Here is a 26,744-nt window from a genome sequence, read left to right as displayed (position 1 = left end):
CTGTGGTCCCTGCCGAGCCCCATTACTTTGCAATGCGCTAGAGTACGTTTGTTGCGAATCGATTTTCTGCCCGCGTCGTTTGATACGAATGAACGCCGCCCACTGACGGCCGCGAAATAGAACAGCGCTCAGTCGCGCGCCGGAATGCGCGCTGCACCAACGGTTTGGCATTTTGCCAACGGTGCCTGCCAGCAGCGCGTGGCGGTCTCCAACATCGGCGCGCGGCGTGCGCAATATCGGAGACCTCAGAGACCGCTTGCGCCCTTTGATTTCGGTTTAGGTTTAGAGATGGCGCTGGCCACGGTTTCCTTTCTCCCTCTCTTTTTGGGTGATGATGATGATGATGATTAAAGGCCTCCCCTTTGAATCGGGGTGACGGCATGCGCCATCTAGCCTACCTTAATAGTTCGAGTTTCAATTTTGTCCCTCAACTCGGATGTCTTTTTAATTTTGCCCAGCCGCTACTCTTGGCTAGGATGTTATTTTATCGACTTCTCTGCTTTTCCTCCACCAATACTCCAGCCGCTGCTTAGTAATACCTACTGCTGACCAGTTAATGCTTCCATCAACCGCGAAGCCCAGCGCCTCAGGAAGTGTGACCTTCCCCCCATTTCTGTCCGGCTGAATCTTTCGGCATTCCATGACTATGTGGTCGATTGTTTCTTTATTTATGCCACATCCAACACATGTCTCATCCTGTGACGAATATTTGCTCCTGTAAGTTAGAGTTCTCAAGCAGCCAGCCCGCGCCTCAAAGAGCAACGCACTACCTTTATTGTTGTCATAAAAGTTCTCTTTCCGGATCTCTTGTTTGCTTGCCTTGTAGATTCCCAGCGATCCCTTCTTTTCCGTCCTCTCTTTCCACATGAGCGTCTCTGTTTCCCTCACTTGCTTTTTAACTGGCCCCCTTTGCTTATTTGCCGCGGTCAAGTTATATTTAGTCGCCAGCTTTTGCGTCCTCTTCCGGCATTGGGTGTCCACACTTTTCAGGTACAGGTATCTGTGCACTCTGGCTGCCCAGTTCTTCTAATCTAAATGTCTAAGTCGCTCCTCAAACCGTATTTTACTTTGTGCTTCCCTCGCCTCAAATGAAGCCCAACCCATATCGCCTTGTACAGCCTCGTTTGTAGTCTTACTGTGAGCTCCCAGAGCTAACCTGCCAACTGCCTTTTGGTTAACCTCCAGCCCCGACAGGATATCTGACTTTAAGCATAATACGGCATTAGAGAATGTGAGCGCCGGCACCATTACCCCTTTCCAGATGCCTCGTACTACCTCGTACTTATTGTGTCCCCAAAGTGCTCTATGTTTCATTACTGCTGCATTTCGTCTCCCTTTCAGTTTGAGGTGTTCTTCATGAGCATTCAGGTAGCCTTTTCCTTCATTAAGCCAGATCCCCAAGTATTTGTACTTATTTACTAATGGTATAGCTTCCTGTTGTATCCTTATTGGTGCTACATGAGCTTCCTCGTTGAACACCATGACTCCAGATTTCTGTGGGTTAAAATGTAGGCCTAGGTACGTTGCCTCATCACCACAAATGTCAGCCAGTTTTTGAAGTTCTTCCGCATTATCCGCCAGCAGCACTATATCGTCTGCGTATATCAATCCCGGAATCCGTTGCTCCACTAACACTCCATTGCTTCGGTGTGACAAATCAAAGCCCAATCCACTCTCCTCTAGTCGTCTTTCCATTCCTCTAATGTACAGTGTGAACAGCAATGGCGAAAGAGGGCACCCCTGTTTTAAACCTCTTCGAATGTACACGGGCTCTGTGTATGTACGCCCTTCCCATGTAATGTGTGCCTTGTTATCCTCATATATTGCCCTTAGCAGCCCTACAAATTCCGACCCAATCCCCTCCTCTTCCAGGGTGCGGCGGCGCGGACGCGACGACGCGGCGGACTGTGCGGGGCAATTGGGCCGATGACGCTTTTGTTGCTGTTGTGCTTTTCCTCTTTCTCTGCGTGGCGTTGGACGGAGTGGTTGCAGTGCTGTGCTTCGGACCGCGTTCTTTGTGTTTGCGCCATTTTGCCTAGTCGCAACGAGCTATGTCTCGCAAGCGAAAAGCGCTCTCCTTTAAGGAGAAATTAGACATCCTTCGCAAGGTAGATGAGGATCCTAAGAGAAAGCGGACGGAGTTGGCTAAGGAGCTAGGCCTTGCAACATCAACACTGAGCCCAGTTGTTGGACAGCGAGAGACCATAATGAAAAACGTGCTTTCGTTCAACGTCAACGCAAAGCAAGCGAAGACCGCTCAGCACGTGAAACTTGAAGAGACTCTCCTGACCTGGTTTAAAGAAGTAACCGCAGCTGGCGTAAATATCGATGGCAAAGTTTTGCGGGAGAAAGCCGACGAGTTTGCACTTGCTCTGCATATCGACGAATTTCAGGCCTCAGGTGGGTGGCTGCAGCGCTTTAAGACTAGGCACGCTCTCGTTTACAAAAGCGTCTGCGGCGAAGTGAAAAAAGCTGACGAGGCAGTTGTCAGCGACTGGTTAGAGAAGCTGCCGTCACTCATTGCAGAGTATGAGCCTCGTGATGTTTTTAATGCTGATGAGGCAGGTCTCTTTTTTAACCTGCAACCCGAAAAGAGCCTCTGTTTAAAAGGCGAAGCATGCAGAGGAGGCAAAAAAAGCAAAGAGCGTATTACTGTGCTCTTGTGCTGTAATGCCGACATATCAGAAAAGCTTAAGCTGACCGTAGTCGGAAAGTTCCAAAAGCCCCAATGCTTGAAGCGCGAGAGTCATTTGCCGTGCGTTTATCGCGCAAACGAAAAGGCGTGGATGACGGCGGCGTTGTTTGAAGAGTTTTTGTCACTCCTTGACAGGAGGATGGCTTGTAAGAATCGGAAGATTCTTCTTTTTCTTGACCAGTGCGCCGCCCACCCGAGGCAAGTAACGCTTCAGAACGTCAAACTCGCCCTTTTACCCGCAAACGCGACGACGCACCTGCAACCCCTTGACGCTGGGATTATTAAGAATGTGAAGCACCAATTTAAGAGCTTTCTTGTGCGTCGCCTACTCGCAAAAATTGACCGAAAGGACGAAGGTGACCTGCGAATAAGCCTCTTGGATGCCATTCATTTTATAGCTATGGCATGGGATCGGGTAACTCCGACTACCGTAGCGAACTGCTTCGGCAAATGCGGCTTCTTCGGGAGTCCAGAAGAGGTGCCCCTAGAGCCGGAAGATCCTACAATTGAGGACTGGGAACAGCTCAACGTCGAGTGCACATCTGATGATTTTTGCACGGCAGATGACAATCTCGCCACCTGTGGTGCGCGCACGGTCGAAGATATTGTTGAGGAGGCCACGTGCGGGGCTGCCGATTCCAGCGATGATGGCGACGACATAGACGTGGGAGACGGCGAAGGACCACCTCCGGTGGCCGAAACGCAGCACCCGCTCGACATTCTGAGGCGCGCTGTGGCCGCGGATGAAGTCAGCGACGACACGTGCAGGCGTTTTTATGCTTTCGAACAAAGTCTGCTAGGTGACCTGGCGAAAAAAAAGAGGCAGAAGGACATCAGAGACTTTTTCATCAAGAAATAAATGCTTTTTACGTACTTGTGCCTGGATGAGTTCACGTCTGACTCTTTGTTAATTTAGCTAGTTTTATTTGTTTCGATGATACGAATTTCGGCTAATACGAATATTTTTCGTGACCCCGTGAGATTCGTATCATCGAGATTCCACTGTAACGGCTGGTGTAAGGGCCACCCCTGCCCGAAGCCTCCTAAGCACAACTTTCTCCGCTCTAGTAAGGTAAGGGGGGAGAGAGCAGACACACGGTGGAATGAGAGCACGTTTATCCTGCCTGAGAACATTTTTACGGGTATGGAGTAAGTTTAGGAGCTGAGGTGAAAGGGGAATGGCTGGAAGGTCTATGTCTGGAGGGCAGTGCACCTGCTGGTCAGCAGCCATGTTGTGTGGGTTCGCAGCATGGCCTTGAATGCAATGTACTTTTATGCAAGTAGCCGTATTATGGTTCAGCTTATGAATCGCCTCGCAGATCTCCATCGCCTTGTGTATTTCCTTGAGCTCCTTAATAGCTCCTAAGGAATCAGTGTATACGTCAATCTGCTTAATTGTGGGCTGCTTAGAGGTAGCATCCTGGATTGCGTCACGGATGGCTTGAAGCTCCATCACAAGAGGAGTGGCTTCCATAGATACATAACACTGATGGCTTCTGACAAAAGTATGCGCAGTAATCAGGAATGATGTCCTTCCGCCGTCTTGTAGGATAGCAGCATCTGTATATAGTTTGCAGGTATTAGCGCATGGGGCCTCGATGATGGAGCGTTCGCCAATTGTAGATGATGTATCGGAGCACCGTAACTTCGTTGTTTTATTAGATGTGATGGTGGTGAATTCCCAGGGAGGCATAGACTCGGGCTGGTTGTCAATGCGAAAGCCACGTTGAAAGGGAGCATGCAACGCAGCAACAGGCAGTACAAGTTGCCTTTTGATTTCACAAGCTTTTTTTCTTTGGGTAACCAGCTCTGCAATTGTATTAAGCTGGGCGTGCTCCCGTAAAGTTGGTATGGGAGTGATGCAAGGTAACGCTGTTATTGCGCGCATAGCATCACGGTTAATAGTCTCCAACTGTGCCAACTGGGCTATAGTTAACCGTTGAAATTGCAGCTGGTATAAAATTCTTGGCCGCAGAACTGTGCGGACGAGCTGTCGAGCTACATGTGTACGAGCTCCAGCTGCTTTCGATGCAATGTGGCGAATCAGATGAAGTGTTATTGTACAACTCTGTCTGACTTTTCGAAGCCAGTGCACTCCACTGCCGGACTGGTGAATATCAAGACCTAGTATGCGGACCTCCGCAGCCTCAGGAATGGTCACTACACCTGGTGTAAATGCAAAGGTTGATTGATATGTGGGGTTTAACGTCCCAAAACCACTATATGATTATGAGAGACGCCGTAGTGGAGGGCTCCGGAAATTTAGACCACCTGGGGTTCTTTAACGTGCACCCAAATCTGAGCACATGGGCCTACAACATTTCCGCCTCCATCAGAAATGCAGCCGCCGCAGCCGGGATTCGAACCCGCGGGACCGGCACGGGACCGGCACGAGACTCAAGGGGCAGAGGAAGAGACCGACGAAGTTGGAGTCAATGACCAAGAGACATTTTTGGCTGACCATTTCTAGCTTTGAGTTTACGGGCACAAGTCCGCCATAAATAAAGAGTTTATATAGTACCAGGTGCTATATTTATTCGTAACAATCTGGTGGACGTCCTGGGTATGATTCCAAGCCCACCACAGGCAATGGAGAGAAGACCAGATTCCATAAGATTGGAGCCAGCAGAATTGACACCTGTGCACCAACGCACGAGTCGCCGACAACGTGGTGAGCAGCCCGAGTTTGGCCCCCTAATTGACTCATCAAGACCTGTCGAGACCTCAAGCACAAGCGTCACTGCAATGGCCACCCAGTCGATGCCATCTCCATCTCACATCATTGTTGATTCGCCACGTACACCAGAGGTCTTCCACGGTGAGACCTTTGAAGACGCCGAGGACTGGCTTGAAGGCTTCGAGCGCATTGAACGTTTGAATGGTTGGGACGAAGCCCGAAAACTTCGTTACGTTTACGTCGCCCTGCAAGATTCGGCACGTACATGGTTTGAGAACCACGAAGCGTCCTTGCTGTCGTGGAATGACTTCCGACGAGAGCTAATCGCAACCTATCCGAACACGGACCACAAAGAGAAGGCAGAGGCTGCTCTTCAGGCGAGGAACCAAGGCAATAACCAGAGCGTGGCCATGTACATAGAAGACATGTCGTGGCTCTTCCGCCGAGCCGACAAAAACATGGCCGAGGAGAAGTTGCGGCCCCTAATGCGCGGAGTAAAAGAAGCAATTTTTGCAGGCCTGGTGCGTAATCCACCGCGAACTGTGGCGGAGTTCCGGTCCGAGGCAACGACCATGGAAAGGACACTACAACAACGTGCGCGACTGTACAACAGAGACTTCAACGTCTCTTCAGTCAGGGCGGAGTCAACAACCCTCCCCACCAACATTGACGTCGTCCGGAAAATGGTGAGGGCTATTGTTAAGGAGGAGCTCCAGAAACTGCAACTCCCCCAAAGTCCTCCAGCAATGGCCTCAATCGCGGACGTTGTACGTGAAGAAGTGCGGCAAGCAATTATTCAACCGCAGCCTCAGGTGCCAACCACACGCAACCAGAACCTCAGCCACAGCTGTCGTACGCGCAAGTTGTACGGCAAGACATGAGACGCCCGAGCTTTGCACAAGCTCCCGTTATGCCACCGACCTTTCCTCGCAGTACGCCATCGCCGATGCCAGAAGCGAGACCCCGCAAAAGTGATGTATGGCGCACGGCAGACTGGCGGCCCCTCTGCTACCACTGTGGGGAGGCAGGTCATCTTTATCGAACATGCCACTACCGTCGGGTCGGGCTACGTGATATCCCAGTGAATGCACCCTGCCCTCGTAACGGTGAGCGCCCTTACGAAATCGAAGAATATTTATCTTCGCGCTATGCCTATCCAAACACTCAGCGACATGAATCACAGTCGATTGCACCAATGCGCAATAGGTCGCCGAGTCCACACCCATCATCTACTTTCCCGAGGCTTCGTTCACCAAGCCCGCGACGGGAAAACTAGAACCAGCGACCTGTGGAGGCAGGGCCTCTGATTTTCGGAAAACAGAAAACCCTCCATCGCTAACCGGATCAGACGACGACACTGACACAACGATGGACAAGCACAGTAATAATCACGTGACATCCGAGCTACAAGTCAGAATCGACGACGTCAAAACCATAGCGTTTATAGACAAAGGTGCAGACTACTCAATAATAAATAGCATGCTCGCAAAGAAGCTGAAGAAAGTGCTCACTCATTGGACCAGACCGCAGATACGCACCGCCGGAGGGCATTTAGTCAGCCCCGTAGGATTGTGCACAGCGAGAGTGGGAATGAAAGGCCATGTGTACGTCTGCAGTTTTATTGTTCTCCCCGAATGTTCCCGTGAGGCAATTCTGGGCATGGACTTCCTGCAAGCAAACAGTGCCATCATCGACTTGAAGATATCCCAAGTTTCTTTCTCTACGGAGAACGCTGTTGCCATGTGTCATGCGGAGCAACCAATTGTTTGGTCTCTTCGTATTGTAGATGAAGGTGTGACAGTGCCGCCACGTAGCAGCGCGACAGTTTCTGTGAAAAGCGACGTTTTTCGTGAATATGCCGGACTAGCTGGTGGAAATATCGAACTGCTACTCACAAAGGGGATACGCGTGGCGAGAGGTCTAGTGAACCTGCGGGTTGGATATACTGATGTGCTATTGACTAACTTTACCAACGAGGTACAGCATGTGGCGAAGGGAGCAGCCATGGCATCACTTCATGACTACGTACAAGTCTCAGATGTTCGCACCATAGAAAAAGTACCTAGAACGCCCTCAGCAGTGGACAGTGTCCTCGAGAAAATAGATATTGACCGAGAGCTTTCATCTCTGCAGAAAGACCAGATTGTGGAGTTGATCAACGAATTCGCAGAGTGTTTTTTCTCTTCATCGAATGTCGGACGTATGCCTATAGCAAAGCACCGATGTAATCGAAGGGCATGTTAGACCAGTATGTCAGCATCCATACCGAGTAGCTCCAAAAGAAAGGGAGGCGATAAAGAAGCAAGTACAGGAGATGCTCGACGACGATGTCATACAGCCCTCCAAAAGCCCATGGGCATCGCCGGTAGTACTAGTGAAGAAGAAGGACAACACCATGCGGTTCTGTGTTGATTACAGAAAACTCAACCTCGTCACGAAGCGAGACGTGTACCCACTCCCACGAGTCGACAATACGTTGGATAAACTGCGCAATGCTCACTTTTTTTCATCGTTGGATCTAAAGAGTGGGTAATGGCAAATAGAAGTCGCCGAACGAGATCGTGAAAAGACGGCGTTTGTGACACCCGACGGACTCTACGAGTTCAAAGTACTCCCATTTGGTCTGTGTTCTGCTCCCGCTACCTTCCAGAGAATGATGGACAATGTGCTCTCCGGCCTCAAATGGCAGTCATGTCTTGTCTATCTTGATGACGTAATTTTTCCACTACGTTCAAGCAGCACGTGCAGAGATTGAGAACGGTACTGGACGCTATTCGTATGGCTGCACTTACGATTAAACCCAAAAAGTGCCACTTTGGATTCCGGGAGCTTCGGTTCCTCGGGCACATTGTCAGTTCTCACGGTGTCCGCCCAGATCCGGATAAGATCACTGTGGTTGAAAATTTCCCAAGGCCAAGAGACAAGAAAGCTATGCGACGTTTCCTGGGGCTTTGTGCCTACTATAGGCGCTTCGTTGAAAACTTCTCTAAAATTGCGGAACCACTGACATGGCTTACAAAGGAAGGTGTGCCATTCATCTCGCACCAAGAGCAAGAAGACGCCTTCTCTGAGTTACGACGGCGTTTGCAGTCACCTCCCATACTCGCTCATTTTGACGAAGATGCCAAAACAGACATTCATACGGACTCCAGCAACGTTGGCCTCGGTGTTATTCTTGTTCAATGGCAGAACGGAGAAGAAAAAGTTATTGCTTATGCAAGCCGCACTCTGTCAAAGCTGAGTATAATTATTCAACTACGGAAAAGGAATGTCTCGCAGTTATATGGGCCATCAATAAGTTCCATTCATATTTATACGGTAGACCATTACGAGCCATCAGAGACCATCATTCATTGTGCTGGCTTGCAAACCTCAAGGATCCTTCCCGAAGACTTGCTAGATGGAGCCTGCGTCTACAAGAATATGACATCACCGTAGTCTACAAGTCTGGCCACAAGCACAATAACGCGGATTGCTTGTCACGAGCACCAGTCGAGACCTCGTCTCCTGAGCATGAACAAGACTCCGCATTTCTTGGAGCTGTGAATGTGTCGAAGATGGCTCATGATCAACGAATGGACCCAGAATTACTTCTGCTCATTCAATACTTAGAGGGGCAGCAAGTCGTAGTATTGCGAGTTTTCGTCCGTGGACTACGTTCCTACGTCCTCCGCAACAACGTTCTCTACAAGAGAAACTTTCAACACACCGGTGAAACGTTCCTACTGCCGATACCATCATCACTGCAAGCGAAAATTTTAGAAGCGTGTCATGATGACCCATCGGCAGGTCACTTGGGCATCAGTAGGACTTTGGCGAGAATTCGCCGGAGATATTACTGACCAAAAATGATGGATTCAGTACAGCATTACGTAAGATCATGTCGAGAATGCCAAAGATGCAAAGTACCACCCCTAAAACCAGCAGGTTTTTTGAAACCGATAGAGCCACCGAAAGTCCCGTTTGAGCAGGTCGGAATGGATTTGCTAGGTCCATTTCCTATGTCATCGTTTGGGAAGCGCTGGATAGTTGTAGCAACCGACTACATGACCCGGTATGCTGAGACGTCATCTCTCACAAAAGGAACGGCAAATGAAGTGGCTCAGTTTTTTGTGGCCCAGATAGTGCTGCGACATGGCGCACCTAAAGTCCTTATAACTGACAAAGGAACTGCGTTCACTGCCAGGCTAGTACAGTCTGTCATGAAACTAATGCACACCGACCACAGCAGAACTACCGCATACCATCCGCAAACTAACGGGTTAACTGAAAGGCTGAATAGGACGCTTGCTGACATGATCGCGATGTATGTGGACGTCGAGCATCAGACTTGGGACACCATATTACCGTATGCTACATTTGCATACAATACCGCAGTACAAAAGACAACCCACTTCACGCCATTTCAACTTGTTTATGGTCGGACAGTAATAACGACATTAGACGCAATGCTGCCTGTCCACAGCACGAATGAAGAGGACCCTGACATTAGGGAATATGTAGAAAGGGCAGAAGAGGCGCGACAACTAGCACGGAACCGCATCATTCAACAGCAGGACGTCGACGCGCACCGTTACAATCTAAGACGAAGGGACGTTCAGTACTCCCTTGGAGACCAAGTGTGGGTCTGGACGCCTGTACGTGCACGTGGCCTATCAGAAAAGCTTATGCGGCGCTATTTTGGCCCTTACAGGGTTCTTCGTCACCTACCGTAATTACTCGAATCTAACGTGCACCTTTTTTCCGGTTAAGCGAGTTCATAAATCGCATGCGCGTTAGAATCGAGTACGAACAAAAAAATTACGGCCAATCTATTGCCATCGGCAAATCTAAAATGGCCGCCCCCTACGTGCGTCGGCATGGCGCGTCGTCCATTTCTGCCTATGTGTTTCTCATGTGCGGCACTTCGTACGTGTGCTGAGGAGTTCGTCATCTAGTAGTGCATTAGCATCGACAGCGTGGAATGGCCGACTCCAAAAACTCGAGTGCACCACGATGCCGCTTTTAAAAGAAAAGTCATCGCGTGTGCAGAAACGGACGGAAATCGGGCCGCATCGCGGTCGTTCGGAGTTCCCGAAACGTGCGTGCGGGACCGGCGGAAACAAAAGCAGAAGATTTTCGACAGCAAAGCTTTACGCAAAGGCTTCAGTGGACCACAGCAGGGTCGGTTTCCGCAAATTAAAGAGCTGCTCGGCGAGTATGTGCTTTAGCAGCGAGCAGCACAGCGGCCCGTGACGGCAGAACTGCTCCAAGTGCGAGCTATGCAAGTAGGTAGTCTTAGAAAAAGGTCTAATGCGGAGCCAGTTTAAAGCGAGCAGGTGCTGGCTAACTAACTTTATGAAGAGGAAAGGCTTTTCCCTCCGAAGGGGAACATGCATATGCGAAAAGTTTTGCGGAGGTGTACGATGAAAAGCTTCACAGTTTTCAGAGGTTCGTCCTAAACTTGCGGCGCAACAACGACTACCTGCTTGGGCAAATTGGGAATGCCGATCAGACGCCTCTTTACTTCGACATGCCTGGCACCACAACCGTCGAGAAGAAGGGGGCGAAGCAAGTTCGCGTGCTGACATCGGTCCACGGTAAAACTACAGTGACGGCAATGCTCTGTTACACGTCAGATGGGCACAAGCTTCGCCCGTACCTCATATTTAAATGGAAGACGCTCCCGAAAGGAGTCATTTTTTCGAGTGGTGTGATCATGCGGGCCAGCGAGAAAAAATGGGTGCGCGTTGCAATCGATGTCTTACGTTTTTTTTTTTTTTTCCGCGGTGGAAATCGGGTGCGCGTTACAATCGAGGGCGCGGTAGAATCGAGTAAATACGGTAGGCCCATGAAACTACGAAGTGATCGCTGAAGGTCAAGTATGCACAACACGACGCAGGAATTTCCCGGAAGTTGTACATGTAGTACGTATGAAACCGTACTACGCCAGGAACTGAACAAGTGAACTGACTCACGTCGTCTAACACAAGGACAAGTCCTATTAATTAGAAACTGTCAGCCGGCTCTACGCATCGGGGCGATGCGTGCTAGGAGGGGGACTAATGCCACAGCTCGACCATCGATGAAGACGCGTGCCACAATTCGCGTTCGTAAAAGCCGCCAAGCAAGTAGCAAGAGAGCCGCGCCATGGAACGCCGCCCTGCACGTGCCACGATGCTACGCCACGGGACCGGCACGAGACTCGAGGGGCAGAGGAAGAGACCGACGAAGTTGGAGTCAGCGAGCAAGAGACATTTTTGGCTGACCATTTCTTGCTTTGAGTTTACGGGCACAAGTTCACCATAAATAAAGAGTTTATAGAGTACCAGGTGCTATATTTATTCGTAACAATATTGTCTGGACCAGGTGTTGTTCAACACCTTGGTGAGAAGTTTTAATTGCCGCTATTAGTTCAGCCATGCCAAAAGGACTGGATATATCAGATTTGGCACTTGGTTCAAGCTCATCGATTTCGGGGCAGGTTACAGAAGATGCGTTATCATACTTCGGGAAAAATTCTCTTGCAGCCTGCTCTGCAAATTCTTGTGGCGTACTTTGCATCGATGACCTAACACTCGCTGCAGTGTCAGGTTGCTTGTAACTGTGTTCCATCGAACTGAACGTACTCCAAAGGGCTCTGTTTCCCATGTCAGATCCAAGTTTTTCACACCACTCATGCCACCGCTGTCAAGAAAGCTGCTTTTCGTGCCCATGGGCCTTTGCTGCTGTATGGTTGGCATGTGCACGGCTACCTGGTGCATCTGAATTCCTCGACGCATACTTTTCAGAATATCATCTGGTACATATTTTTTCATATTCATTTGGTACAAAGGAGGCAGTGTGAGTGACCAAACTAAGAATAAAGGAGAGGGCGAGAGGGGACGGCTTTTCTTCAAGATAGCTTTAAGGACCATTCCACTTGTCGAAATACTAGCATTAACGACACCCCGTGTTCACAAATGTTTTACCTTAATATATCGTAATGATGAGATGCATTTATTTACAAGGTGGAAAGTCAGAAATAAATAGCGCAGCGCAAGGGACAGAAACGTCAGCCCCACAATGGCTTGCTGCTCGTGTGCGATTCTTCCTCTTCTTTGCTTCGGTGGACTCCTGTCGCATGACAATATGCTATGAACATACGATTGGTAGGTATGAGTTCCTGTGCTATTTTCTCGGTTGGGGAATAAGTGTGGCATCCAGCACACAAGCTAGATGACGGAGGAGAACAGATCGGTTCAGAGGGAGTCTAACTTCCTCTCCACAATCCCCGCCCCTCGTATCTGCGGTTGACGTGGGTCCTAAAACTCAGTCCAGGAAAGACAGTTTAGGGTTCAGCAAGTGCTGTCGACAAGTCTCACAACATCTAGCCTGTTTCCTCAATTTGCAGTTTTGCAATCCAGTTTGAGCTTAACGAAGGTACGGCACGACACAGTGCAGTTGGAAGCAAGAAATTCTAGCATCAGCGTCGTTCAATCCTCATCAATTGGCAATTGCAAACAGTGGCCATGCTAAGCAGGCTCGCAAACGTAGTTTTCGACAAGCGCGGGAGCAAATAACTTTGGAAGATTTGCAAGTTGGGAGGGCTTTGACATTTTTTTAACACCAGCTCATCGTTCTAACAGTGTGGAGCACTTGTTCTTTATTCGTGGGTGGCTGTGCAGCTCAATTTCTACAAGCACTCGCTTGCCTCAGTATTACACCAGTTTCGCAATGAAGATGCACAACGACATGCACAAGTAGCCGTTGCCCCACAATGTGGGCATTTAGGCTTAAGTAGATCTAGAATATGCATACCGAAGAACATTGCATAGTGGGATAAAATGACGCGAACTTTCTTTGCCAAATACCAATCTTTTGCACTGGCCCATCTTTGTTTGCGTGATGATGTCATTTAAAGCACGCAGTGCTGATAACTGTTGTTGCTTGGCCACATCACCACATAACGGTGTGCGAAGTGACTCTCGGAAGAAAAAGATGACTTTTATACATGTTATCGCAAGCTCCCAAACAAATAACAAAATGGCAGGCTAAACTTTCAACAGTGACTTTGATTAGGCTGAATGTAATAATGAAAAGCAGATTGCTAGAATGGAGCGAGGACATAGGCAGCATTATGGAAAGACTGTGTTTGTTGCAACGAAGAACAGTTTTGAGCCATAAATGGGCCGATGTCGTGTAAAAGGGTGGACTTATGAACTTGGGCGCAGTAAGTGCCTGCTGAATTTGAATGTGTGCAGCAAGGCGCGGGCATATCGAATTGGAGCAAAATCATACAACTGACCCAGTTGGACCACCACTGACAAATGTTTCAGCTTCAGTTTCACTGTACTTTAATAATTAGTGTGTCAACATATTTGGAAGTCTGGGTTCATGACGTCTTCTAAAATGGCTTCCAAATATTCAGAGAAATGTCAACGAATGCAAGGTCACCTTGAGACATATTCTCCCTTGACTCAAATAGCTGGGCCAGACAATGTGATCAGGGAATCGCTAGAAAACTTTGTGTTTTTAAAGTTAGAATGGTTTACTGCTGTTTCATTTCTTCCAGTTATCAGACATTTACTAAAAAGTGGCCAACAATAACTTAATTTGACGCTGGTGCAATTGTGCCGAGCAGCTCATCTCCTTACATATAACAGTTAATCACAAGAACAGGTTTATTCACATTGAATAACTAGATCCTAAAGCAAGGGCTGTTTCAGCAGAGCCCACACAAAATGAGTAAAAACCAAAACGCCAACCTATTGGCTGTGCCAGCAGGGAAGAGGTTGACAGCCTTGACGAGCAGCTGCACATCATCCGGGCTCCAGGACGAAGAGGAGGAAGAGGAGCCCTTGTCCCCTCCTGCCCCTTGGCTGCGACCACTTACGCCCAGCTGCTCCGCCTTCTCACGCTCCAGACGTTTTTCAAGGGCCCTGGCCTGTCACACAGCAGTGGTTCCGATCAAAAGAAACAGCCAATCACTGCAGGATGGATGCATCCCCACACAATCTCTAGTTACAATTCTTACCTAGTGTCAGCTGGCCCATTTCATTTTCAACATGAAATTGTTTTATGCAGAAGCACACCATGGCTCCACTGACATATTTTCATCTTCGATATCACGTTGTAAGATATATATACTAAGATTGCAACGAAAAAAACAAAACAAGAAAAGATATGGTCATGCAGAATTGAACCAGCAACCTCTTGACTCGCAGTGCACAGCACTAACCACTAGGCCACCGAGCTTACCTTATTCAGGGTGCTAACGGCAAACCATTTATATACACCATACACCATTTGGCGGTCCTCAGAGCTTCGAAACTTTGGCACGTTTTCACTATCAGTAGCGAGATGGCGCCACGAGATCGCGTTGGGCACACTCAAGATCGCCTCCACGGGGTGTGGCCACTCCTACGCTCGCGCTTATGAGACTCGTAATTCGGGAAGGCCATTGACTGCCGTGGCCGCTTTACGAAAGGAGTGCGCTGCTGACACATGATGAAGAATTGTGCCAGTTTTTCCAAGCTTGTGTATACTTATGCGCTCGTTTCATGCGTCTTTCTGTTTGAACAGTGCATTTTAAGTGTCGAGCTGTTACAGCGCTTGTCCTGTGTGTGCTAATTTCATGCGTGCTGTCTGCTTGAAGTGCACGCTGCAAGTTTCCAGCTGCTTGCTGTTCTTCCCGTGACTTTGCAATTTGTTGCTGTCGCTGACACAATGCACAATAAACATTTTACTACTCCTGTGAATGCACGTTCCACTCTCCTGTTATGCCAATTCCTAGATAAAGAAATCAGCCACTTTTTTTTTTTTCAATCCTTTCATAGCCCAATACAACTTTCTGTTGTCCCTGATTTCACTTCCCTCCTTTAGATCTTAGCATAGACCACAAGCAGGATGCCGAAAAAGCAAGACCAGCAGACTTTTTTGTTGGATATGACCTCAGACGTCTGTGGAATTACCTGCTCAAATTTGATGAAAAGAAGTAGAAATTTTAAAGGCTCCTTTTTCTTTGTTAGATGCAATGTTGATGAGAACCAACAGACAATGCTGTCAAGGAATTAGCTGTAGTAGATACAATGTAAATGTGAATAAAGTGAAAAGGATAAAAAGATAACTCGCTGCTGGCAGGGGCTAAACCGAACTTTGAATAACGCGTCTCATGCTCAACCGAGCTGGACAGTGCCAAGATCATGCGTTACATGATGCCAACCACGGAGAAAGGAAAGGTGGGAGAGGGCATGCCTAGCCGGCGCGGGGCGTGAAAAGTGTGGCGGAAATGGACATCATGGCGGCCATATTCACTAGGCACAATGGCGGCGTTGCTATGGTTACGTGTTGCGCAGTGGAGCTGGTCTAGCAGTGAGCGGCCACGGCTGGCACGTGGAATGTGTGCCTCCCCAGGTCTCGTGCTGAGCCGTGGCGGACAATATCTGTGCTCTGCGCCGTGTTATTATTGATTACGCAGTGTTCTCCTGGCAGTTACTGTACTCTTAGCAACGTTTACAAATGCTTTTGTCCATCACGGGGTTTCCACAGTGCGTAGAACGAGTGCGTATCTATGTGTCGTGCGGCGGATGACACAGATGAAGCAGTTAGTGTTCAGCGAAATTGCGTTGGGCACCATGACGAAGCTGAATGACGACGAACGCCTTGCAGGTCAGTGACGGTTGAGCAGTGCTCCTGCTTGTGACAACGTACGATGCTGTTGAGCTCAGCAGACGCCATGAGGACCATGTACACATACGTAGTTTCGTGTTGTGTGTGTACAGTAACAACTTGCATGCGCGTATTAAAACACCTTTTCTGTTCCGCTCGGTACACTCTCCACCAGCATTGCATGTAATCTCAACGTAACAGCAACCGCATTCAACTATCACTAGCACCGTGCTCAAAGTCACCACGGTCGCAGAATGCTGACGCCGGTGAGTTTCACGCAGAACACGGACACAGTGGCAGGACGCTGCGTCGGCCACGTGGCGGAATGCAACGGTAAAAGGTGCACGACCGATCCTGTTGTCTGCACAGTTGCTGAATTAATGACGTGAAAGCACTCGCCGTTGTCGGTGCATCTAGCGCGTGTTCTCTCGTAGTTGCTTCGTTGTTGGTGAGCTGTTACTCCCTGTTATTACTCGGACGAAGCGATTTCGCTGAAGGTGTCCCGCTGGCACAGAGTGATGATCCCCGTTCCATTAGTTTCAAATTGTCACGACACACGCGCTGCGCAGCCCACGTGCTTTCCGAGCCAGAGAGAGAGTCCTGCCTTCTGCTTTACATTCGGATGTAAACAAGAGAGGAGAATTTGCCCAGCCAATATGGCCGACTTCCGGCTTCATCGCGACTTCACGAGTGACGTCAGGGCCTCTCCTATCTTTCCTTCCTCCAGGATACCAACAGACCGAAGAAGTGTTCCATGCTTGCCATCATGGCTACATGGGGGCGCTGACTGACACTCCCAGATTTAGATGCATGCAGCCCCCCCACACACACACAAACACACACGCACACACACACACACACACACACACACACACATATACACATTATAACGTAGACGGAGGGACGACTGCAGCTTGTAGCTCAGTTGGTAGAGCACCGGATGTGTTTTTCGAAGGTCTCAGGTACAGTCCCTGGCCACGGTAAGTTATCTTTTCATCCACTTCTCTTTCTTCAGATTACAATTACTACTCATAACATACTTTCCTTGGCATCACTGCTGGTTAGTTCTCATCAATAGTGCTCAAATCTGGATGCACACAAGCCTGTTCCAATGGGCACAAACTCAAGACTGACACCATAAGCCAGACAACAGGTATTCGGAGAATGCTGCCAAGTGCATGAGCAGAACTATTTCTTTCACAAAGGTACTAGTCTCTGATTGTCCTTTGGAAGGACTGTTTACATTGTATATGACTGTAGCATAAATAGACCAATCGTGATAGTCTCTACACAATATGTGGCCTGTTTTCATGAGTAAGAGCTCCTTGAAGGAAAAAAGATGACGAGGTGTTTTAAGCGGCACAAGCACATGCTAAGAAGGTTCAAGAAGCAGGAGGTGCGTGATTCGAGCCGTGATTGGCACGCAAGCAACGACGCGTTGGCATAGTCAATGTGAGCTTGAGAGAAGAAAGTCGTCTCGCCAGCAAACGCCTTGACGACAGGAGCAGCAGAACACCAACTGAGCAGCCTGTGACCAGAGTGTCCCAACAAGTGGCCGAAGACCTCGACCTAGTTCGAGCGCAGCCACAGGATGCAGCAACCGCCGGCAGTAATCGGAGAGACGTTCCTGGCGCAAGCCCCCATTACGGCAAGTCAGCGAAAATAGTCCCCGGTGGGCCACGTCAGCTCAGCACCAAATGCTGTGAAGCTTTAAGAGTTCAGGCTGCCACCACGCCAACGACGACATCAGGCGACGACGGGCGACCATGTCGGCAGTGGCAGGGACGGCGAAGTTCGTCGAGAACGTCGAGAACCCCGAAAAGGACCCAATGGTACCAACTTTGACGACAAAATAATTTGTGTTGACAAGTAAGGTCGGCCCGAATCAGGAGTAGCACTAAGGCTAGAGGGACAACACTTACACCTAGGACGATTTAGTTGGTTTAGTTGGTCTTGTTGTGAGAACATCCAATGGTATTGATGAGAGGGTATGCGGCGCCCCTTGGGCAATGTGGCAACTGTGGACATCGGACCTGTGTGTGAGCGGACGGTGTTGTGCTAGGACGTATGAAGTTGTGGGAACTAGAGAGTGAAGCCTAACCAACATGACAAGTAGGAGCTCATTTAGAATAGAGCCGAAATCCGTGACGAATTCCTGCAGTTTATGCTGAAGCAGACTAATCTGCTATTGGTCAGCGCCCCCATGAACGCGAGCGCCAAGCAGATGAGCTGCGGCAAGCACTAATGGCTGCTCCCGTTATTCTCGTGAGCGACGAGCACCAACCGGCCCTTGTCCGACAGCTGGCGACCCAAATGACCATCGCCCATTGCAACCACGCTGCCGAGGTTCACGGGTTTCAGGGATGTACAGATGCTGAAGGAATTCCTCATGAAAGTGGACAGTTTTTGTCTTATCAATGACATACCTATGGAAGACCGAGTTCAACACATCGTTACCGTGGCGCTTATCGGCAGCGCGAAGTTGTGGCTTCGCTGCGCTAGACCCTTCACCACGTAGGATGACTTCGTCGCAGCTTTCCGTCGAGAATTCACGTTAGCTGTGAGCTCCATGTCTACCAAACGCAGGATAGAGTAGGATAGCGGTTTCTGGGTTCAAAAATTTCCTTGTCTACCTGACCTGGGCCAAGATGTTGTGCTTAAAAGAAACTTTCTTACAGCCACTGGCATGTCCTTTCACATAGCTTTGGGAAGATGGACTTTATGCATCAAACTACAGCTTGTTGGGCCCTTTGCCAAACCTGAGAAAAAGGTTGTCCAGATCCAGTGGATGATTCCAATTGCCTTGGACGTCTGTTTGAGCAACAGCCAGACGTTGTGGCTTGCAGCACCATTCCTGGTTCAGGGCAGCGAGCAGTACCAATGAATGAGCTCAGGGGCCTGCTGGGAGAGTACAAGGCACTCTTCACAAAGTCGCCTGTTTGTACCACACTTACTCAGCACTGTATCGACACGCGACCGCACACCAGTGCCCACAAAGCTGCGCCCAGTCAATCCAAAAAAACAATGCATCATGGATGCCTGCTTGAACGAGATACTGGAAGCAGGCCTAATCAAGCGGAGCACAAGTAGCACAAATCCGGAGGCTACCATGTGGCTGTTGACTAAAGACACTTGAATTCCTGTACGAAGGTACCAGTGTACCCCATGCCTCCCACTGAGTGGCCCTAGGCACAACAAGGTAATGCCCAATGGTTTACAAGCTTTGATTTGTCCCTAGGGTTCTTTCAAACTCCACTACGGGGATAAGATGTTGAGAAGACTGCATTCATATGTCATAGGGGCACCTCTGAGTTCACAAGGATGCCATTTGGTGTGGCTGCAGGCTTGCCGCGTATTTTGAATTGCTGGTGCAAGAGATTGCGCATGCAAGAGAGAAAAGAAAAAGTGAGGAGGGAGCCAGTGCCTCCAACAGGCGTTCTTGTGCGCTATTGGTTCCTCGTTTGACGTGATGTGGCCGGGGCGAACGCACATTTGCAGACAGACGCATGCATGGAGAAATGCACGGCAGTCTTTGCGGCTGTTTCATCGTACGGAAGCACCGATGCCCTTAGGCATACGAACAGTGGAAGTGCGGCAGTGCGGCTGTTCTCCTTTGGGGTGCAGGAGCGCATAGTCAGCCCATTACATTGACATAATAGTGTGGGCGTGGGCGGTCAGGCAAAAAGGGCGACACTGCGACAGACCTTCACTTCCTCCCCCCCCTTGTACCCTGAAGAGGAACTGCGCACACTTATGGTGGTGGTGGTAGTGGTTAGAAGAAGAAGAAGGCACCTAATTTCTGCAGCCCGGGAGAGAGTACAGAACAGCGCCTAACACGCTTATGCCCACACCTCACCTTACACTTTCTGTACCTTTCCTTTCTGCGTCCCTCTTCCCCTTTCCATCGAGGAGTTAAGCCGAACAGTGCTTCCACAAGGGTTCATCGAACCTAATGGCACAGCGTTTTAAGCCACTTGCCCTGGTTAACTAGCACTTATCTCATTTACAAGTCAGAACCTTCTTTTTTTACTCTTTCTCTTTTTTTTATCCGACAATTTTCTTTTCTCTCACTGTCGCTTCTATCCCTATCTTCTTCAAGCTTTTTCTGTTAGGGTGTCCTCACTGAAACCGTTATCGTGCACTCCCCCTTTATTTCCTTGCCTTTTCCCTCCAACATTCTTTTTTTCTTTTTTTGATGAATAAACAATGACCTATACGCAAAGGTTGCCGAAAAGAGTGCCCGTTTTCTTTTCTTCAATCAACCGCTTCATCATACGTGCCACTGGGAAGGCAGACCCTCATGTGTAATTTAAAGTTCAATTGTACTACCTAACTTTCGAGCTGGTTTCGATCAACAACGTACTTCCAACTGGCATGGCGAACTTCAGGTGCGTTTCCGTCAACAGTATTGGTCCGACCGACATTTACCTGCGAAATAGAAGCTAGTTCGAAATGCCCATCTAATGCACGTGAAGTGCCTTCGCGTCGACTTGTGCACGGAGGACGACGTGCACTAGTGAATTGCGAGCTACAGCCAGGTAAGAAATACGATGTTAATCATCGACAGGAAAAACAGAAATCCAAAGAAGTTCAGATGTCGTCCGTTTTGTTTGCATGTGGCTAAAAGCCAAGCCTAATAATATTTGATAATATTGACGATCACTGCAAAGCCAGACTGGTGCTATGGAATGAGAAAATGTTAAATCAACCTCTCTCGTTCTAAGTGATTATGAAAAGGAAAAGAAAAGTGCTGCCCGTAACTGTCTAACTTTACGATGACACCTGAACAGATCGGCACAGGGATGGTGTAGTTGGAATAAAAGGGGATAGGTAAGAAAAAAGCAAGAGAAGAAGGAAAAGAAGAGGAAAACGTCACATTCAATTTGCTCCACGTACGCATGCAAGAACAGGCGCGCAACACGCAGTCACCGAGAAGGCCGCCCAGAAAGTCGGGGGTACAGTGATGCACATGATTTAACATGGGAAGGAAGAAGAGTGGGGTCTTCTAAACTCACACAAAAGGTCTAGTTGTCCCTGATGGTCGCGCCCCATAGAGAGCGAAACCTAAGGTGTCACGGTGAGTAGGGCCGCAGCACAAAATCTCCGCTCGCGACAGCCAACTGGACGCATCGGGAGCACAGCACAAATCGCCGGAAGTAGCGTGTCTATCGTTGTGGCCGACCAGGGGCTGGCAGGGGCCGGCGTCGTCGAGAAAGCGGGCGGTGTCGCACTGTTGGGAATGGTGGAACTAGCCGGAGATAACGAAAAAACGCGCGGTGTCCAAGTCGCCATGGAGCACTTGGTAACAACGGCAGAGGCTGGCTGAGTTGTGGAAGGCGAAGCCGTCGTCGTGTTAGCGGGGAACATGGGCGCACTCGTTGTAGGTAGAGGGGTGGCTTCCGAGGTCGTGCCGCGGGTACCGGCGAGCACAATCCAGAAAGAGCGGCCCTTGATGATAGCCACGCTGCTACCAGGGGTCCTAGCTTGTTCCAAGGCTTGGCGGCGAGTCACGGTGCTATCAGATGAGGCCATGATGACTGACCTTGCGCTAGAGTTGCCAGGAGGGGCACCGTGGCTCGATGGCGAAATGTTTTTCGGAACAGTTTATGCCGCAAGAATGTTGTGCTGCACACAGCCCTGGGGCATGCTTGACGCCGCAGTGCAGGCATCATTCGTCTCACAAGGAGGTGGCAGTTGCGTGCTCGAAGCGGCCGCAATGTGAACACTGCCGGGGCTGGTGAAAACGAACAGGGCACCTTTGCTTGTAGAGCAGTATATCCGGAGGATTGGTGTTCTCCTCGAAGGTGAGAGTGAGACAGCTACCTCTGCGGACACCGGACACAAGTGGCACAGGTGACACGATGTTTTCGGCGAGGTCCTCAGAGAAAATTGTCTGGCGTGATAACTGAGTGAACCACTGTGAACTGCGCATGTCTTGTGTTCGAACTAGCACCCCCAAGTGAATCGATAAAGCAATCCACCGTACCTACATATACTCGTATAGTTTGTGCAATAAAGGATTCTTGCAAAAGCTGCAGTGGCGTCCATGTCGGGCATCACAGTGGCGACAAAGAACCGTTGTGCCCACGCAGGAGGGGCGGTTTCAGCAGGATGGCCATCGGCGTTCACATCGGTGTGTTTCACATGAATAGCAACTCTTCATGGGAAGACTACGTTGAGTGTATCGAGTTATGCTGCGCAGCTAACAAGCTCACAGAAGACGCCGCAAGAGGGCAGCGTTATTGAGTTCCTATGGAGAAAAGACCTACTCTCTGATAGCCACCCTTGTAAAGCCTTTTGGACCGCCGAACGCCGACTATCAGTCCATCGTAGAGGCAGTGAAGAATCACATCAATCCGAAGCCCTCCGAGCTGTATGCTAGGTATGTGTTCTCCAAATGAGATCAGCACGACGGCGAGACAGTCGCTGACTATGTTACTGCTTTACGCAAGCTGGCCGAGAACTGTGGATTCAACGACAAACAGCTTCCGCTTGACATTATGCTCAGGGACCGGTTAGTTTTTGGAATCTCTGACAGCATAGTGCAGCAGCGCCTGTTGGCCGAGAAGAACCTGACCTTTGCGACAGCCTATGAGCTGACAATCACAGCCGAATCTGCGGCAAAACATCGAAAAGCTATAGAAAGTCAGCGTCAGGAAAGCACAGATGTCACGGCCAAGATAGGCACGCAACGTCTGAAAAAGGGGCAAGGGGAAAAGGCGTCAGACACGCAGTCCGAACAACAGTGTTTCCGATGCTCGGGCAACCATGCCGCTTATTGCTGCAAGTTTAAAAGAGCAGTATGCTTTAACTGTTCCGGCCAAGGTCACATAGCCAAGGTGTGTCAGAATAAAAAAAAAGTGGGCAGGTGAACCATCAGCTGGAAAGTACCGCAAGTTCAGCGGAAACTGAGTATGATGGCTTGCGAAGTATCAGCCAAGTAACCAGCAGTTGTCCCAAGTTTATGGTTACTGTAAGCATTGGCAGAGAAACGGTACCGATGGAAGTGGATTCCGGAACAGCTAGATCAATTATGAGCAAAAAGTCGTTCTGAAAGCTGAAGGTGGCAACAAGCATTAAGCTTGAGGAAGCAGACGCGCAGCTCGGCACGTGGACCAAGGAAGGACTAGACGTCATCGGAAAAGCTACACTGCCAATCAAGTTTAAAGAGAAAGAGCGGGACTGCAAGTTGCCACTTCTCGTTGTAAGGAACGAAGGTAGCACATTTTTGGGTCGTGACTGGTTCAAGGCTTTGAACATCAGCGTTACTGGAATTCGCAGCATCGCCCACAGTGCCGAAGTGCTTGTCGAAAAATTCCGGGATATTTTCGGTGAGACCTTTCCTGGCGCAGCCCTACTACCAGTACACATTGAACTGAAGCCTGACGCCCAGCCAAAGTTTCTTAAATTCCGCAGCATTGCTTTCGCTCTTAAGGATGATGTTATCGCCGAGCTAGATAAACTAGACTGTCAGGGTGTTCTAGAGCCAACCCAGTATGCGGAATGGGCCACTCCTGTGGTGATTGTGCGAAAAAAGAACGGTTTGCTGAGAATATGTGGTGACTACCGAAGCACAGTCAACCAAGCGGTAAGAAACAATGTTTACCTTTTACCTACTGGCAGAGAATTTTTCGCAAGGCCGTATTTTGTCAAAAGTTGACTTGACACAGGCGTACTAGCAACTTGCGGTGGATGATGCTTCAGCAGATGTGCTCACTATCAACACTGTAAAGGGCCTGTACAAAGAGCAACGTTTGCCGTTCGGTGTGTCGATGGCACCCGGATTACTTCAAAGAACAATGGATACATTGCTTGCAGGCTTACCGCAGGTGGCGGCCTACCTCGACGACATTCTGGTGGTAAGCGAAACTGCTGAGGAGCATCACAAGGCCCTCAAAGAGGTTTTCAACCGACCATCAAAGACCAAACTGCTTGTTTACGGTGCCAAGTACTTCTGTGGTCGAGAACTCACCATTATTACCGATCACAAGCCACTTCTAGGCATCTTTCAACGAGATAAGCAGATCCCGGTAGTGCTGTCACTGCGTATGTTGCGCTGGTCTGTCATGTTATCTGCTTATAAATACAAATTAGAGTATAGAAAGACGCAAGACCACAGAAATGCTGTCTTAGCAGGCTACCAATGCCCAAAGACCGGCCAGACATCGAGCCGCCAGGAGACGTCCTCATGCTGGAAGCAGTCGAGTACCGGCCTATGAGTGCAGAAGATGTCGCATCAGCCACTCTGTGCGATCCTTGGCTGTCCAATGTCAAGAAAGAGGTCAGGGACGGCTGGCCAGAACAAGGTGTGCCCCCAGAGCATGCCGCCTATCAGGTGATGCGCAAAGAGTTGTCAATGCACCGCAACTGCCTCTTGTGGGGTAACAGGGTGATACTACAAGACGAACTCAGAAAAAATGTTCTCTGCAGTTTACATGCAAATCATCTTAGCACTGCGGCCATGAAAGCTCTCGCAAGATCATTTGTGTGGTGGCCGAAGATCGATGCCCAGATTGAAGATTTTGTTCGTCATCGCCAATCATGCCAAACAAACAGGCAAAGCGAACCTAAGACGCCTGCCCACTTCTGGACGAAGCCCGAACTTTCATGCAGCAGAATCCATTTAGATTTCGCCGGACCAGTTCAAAGTGTTTTCTTTCTTATTGTCGTGGACGCACTATTAAACTGGGCTGAGATAGAAATTGTGCCATCGCTTCACTCGTCTGTGATGATCAATAAACTGCGTGGGATGTTTGCTTCGTACGGATTACCAGAGTTGGTCGTTGCGGATAATGGGATGGCATTTTCAAGCCAAGAAATGCAATCTTTCTTGAAGCAGAACGGTTTCCGCTACATGTTTACAGCGCCATACCATCCCGCAAGCAATGGAAGGGCGGAGCGCATGGTTCGCGAGCTAAATTGTGCGCTTCGAAAGCAAAGCCAGGGCACAGTGGTGTTTAAAGTTTCCCATTTTTTATTCAAGCAGCACTCCACGCCACACACAGAAACCGGGAGAATGCCAGCAGAACTCATGCTGGGAAGGAGCTTCCGTTCTGCCTTGTCAAGCATGCAGCCCAACGTCGAAGACGCAAAGTGTACGAGACAACCAAAGTCGACGTTCAAACGTGGTGATCCTGTGTACGTGCGGAACTTCTCTCGTGGGCCAAAGTGGCTAGCCGCGTCCGTACTGAGGTCCTAAGGTCACGTCATGTACGAAGTACAAACTACGAGCGGTGCAATACACAAATGTTATCGTGACCATGTGTGCAGAGCATAGAAGTCTGCCCCACCAGACACTGCTGACCCTAATTTCCAGTTTCCGGCAACGCCAGCTCCGGTGACCAGATTGCCTGTACGAGAAGCTGCAATGCCAGCAGATGATGGGCTGACATCGACTGTACCTGATACCGTGCAAGCATGCCGCCGCTCTACTCATGCACGACGACCTGTGCTCCGCTATGACATTGACTGATAGGGGGGAAGAGATGTCATAACAGCATGAACTGAGTGAACCAGTGTGTACTGCGAATGTCTTGTGTTCGAACTAGCACCACCAAGTGAATCGATAAAGCAACCCACCATACCTACATATACTCATATAGTTTGTGCAATAAAGGATTCTTGCAAAAGCTGCTGCGACGTCCAGTCGGTCATTACACTGGTCTACTCCAAAGCCCATGCCAACACAGGTGTTCAGGTCCAGTTGCTAGGCCCGAACCTAGATATCGCAGATCGTCCCAACCTGGAGTAGGGGGATCAGATTGGTGGTGGCGTGCGTGTCAACCGCAACCAGATTGCACCTGAAATTCACCTGTACACGTTTGGCCGGGAACCCCGAGAGGAAGGCGGTAATGGCATCTCTCAACACAGCCAGGACGTTGTTCTTCTTTACCACAGGCCGATAGATGATGGTAGCCGCGCCGTCACTCAAAGGTAAGTCGTCAACAAAGTGGGGACAAAGTGGGCATGGAGATGTGCTTGGAGGCATGCGCACACGTGGGGCGGGCGTAGTGGTTGAGAGGCGAGAGTAGGTGATGTTGCTGCGAGGGGGTATCCCTTGCAGGAAGCCACTGGCAGGAGAGGAGGAAGTTCCAGTTTGCACTTTCCTTTTGCTCAGAGCTGGGGAGAGGGTGGCAGTGTGATGGCTTTTGGCCTCCTGGGGCTGGGTTTTATTTTTAGAGTGTGCAGGCTTAGATTGTGCCTGCTGCTAGGTGGGCACCGATGGCGATGCCAAGGCTGCCACAACGGCGTGCTGCTGTGGCATTTTTTTCCGGTTGCCTTTCTGAGGCGCCATTCGTAGCACTGCGAAGGGCTCCCTGCGAAGAGCGCGGAGCGACAATTAAGATAAGGGAGGGAGCGCAAAATGCGCGTCCCGCTCGGTTGAAATCTCACTCGGCTCTACATTAACCTCGACTTCAACCACCTAGTTTTTCTTTAGGTGGGGATACTTATTGTGAAACACAGTTGGCTTATTTCCTTACAGGGCGAACATGCGCATGCTCGCTCATTCTATAGAAAACCATGGTGCTTTGTCAGAGACTGAATGTTGGTTTAATATTGTGCACTAAAATTGGAGCTGAAGCGGAGAAATACCGCTGCTGAAAGCCATGAAACTGTCAATGGCTAGCATAATTAGCGAATTTCATACATTCTTTTTAACTGAAACTAAGAGCCTTTTGTTTTCACTGATTCTAAAACTATGAGCTAGCATGCAGCATGTTCATCCTGTAAGTAAATAAACCA

At 49.4% G+C, this 26,744-nt stretch overlaps 1 protein-coding gene across 2 annotated transcripts in view; it reads right to left on the bottom strand.

Annotated features, from left to right (window-relative positions):
* Positions 1-26,744, bottom strand: part of LOC119173528 (dnaJ homolog subfamily C member 2) — a 301,565-nt gene that overhangs the window by 86,826 nt on the left and 187,995 nt on the right. For both annotated transcript variants that reach the window (XM_075896473.1, XM_037424336.2), the window contains exon 13: positions 14,099-14,277. In XM_075896473.1, the coding sequence (XP_075752588.1) occupies positions 14,099-14,277 (179 nt within the window). The remainder of the gene's footprint in view (positions 1-14,098; positions 14,278-26,744) is intronic.

The sequence above is a fragment of the Rhipicephalus microplus genome, chromosome 5 (genome assembly GCF_043290135.1).
Source record: "Rhipicephalus microplus isolate Deutch F79 chromosome 5, USDA_Rmic, whole genome shotgun sequence".
NCBI classification, from domain to species: domain Eukaryota; kingdom Metazoa; phylum Arthropoda; class Arachnida; order Ixodida; family Ixodidae; genus Rhipicephalus; species Rhipicephalus microplus.
Note: the sequence above shows the minus strand (reverse complement) of the source record. Positions and strands in the feature narration are given on the sequence as shown.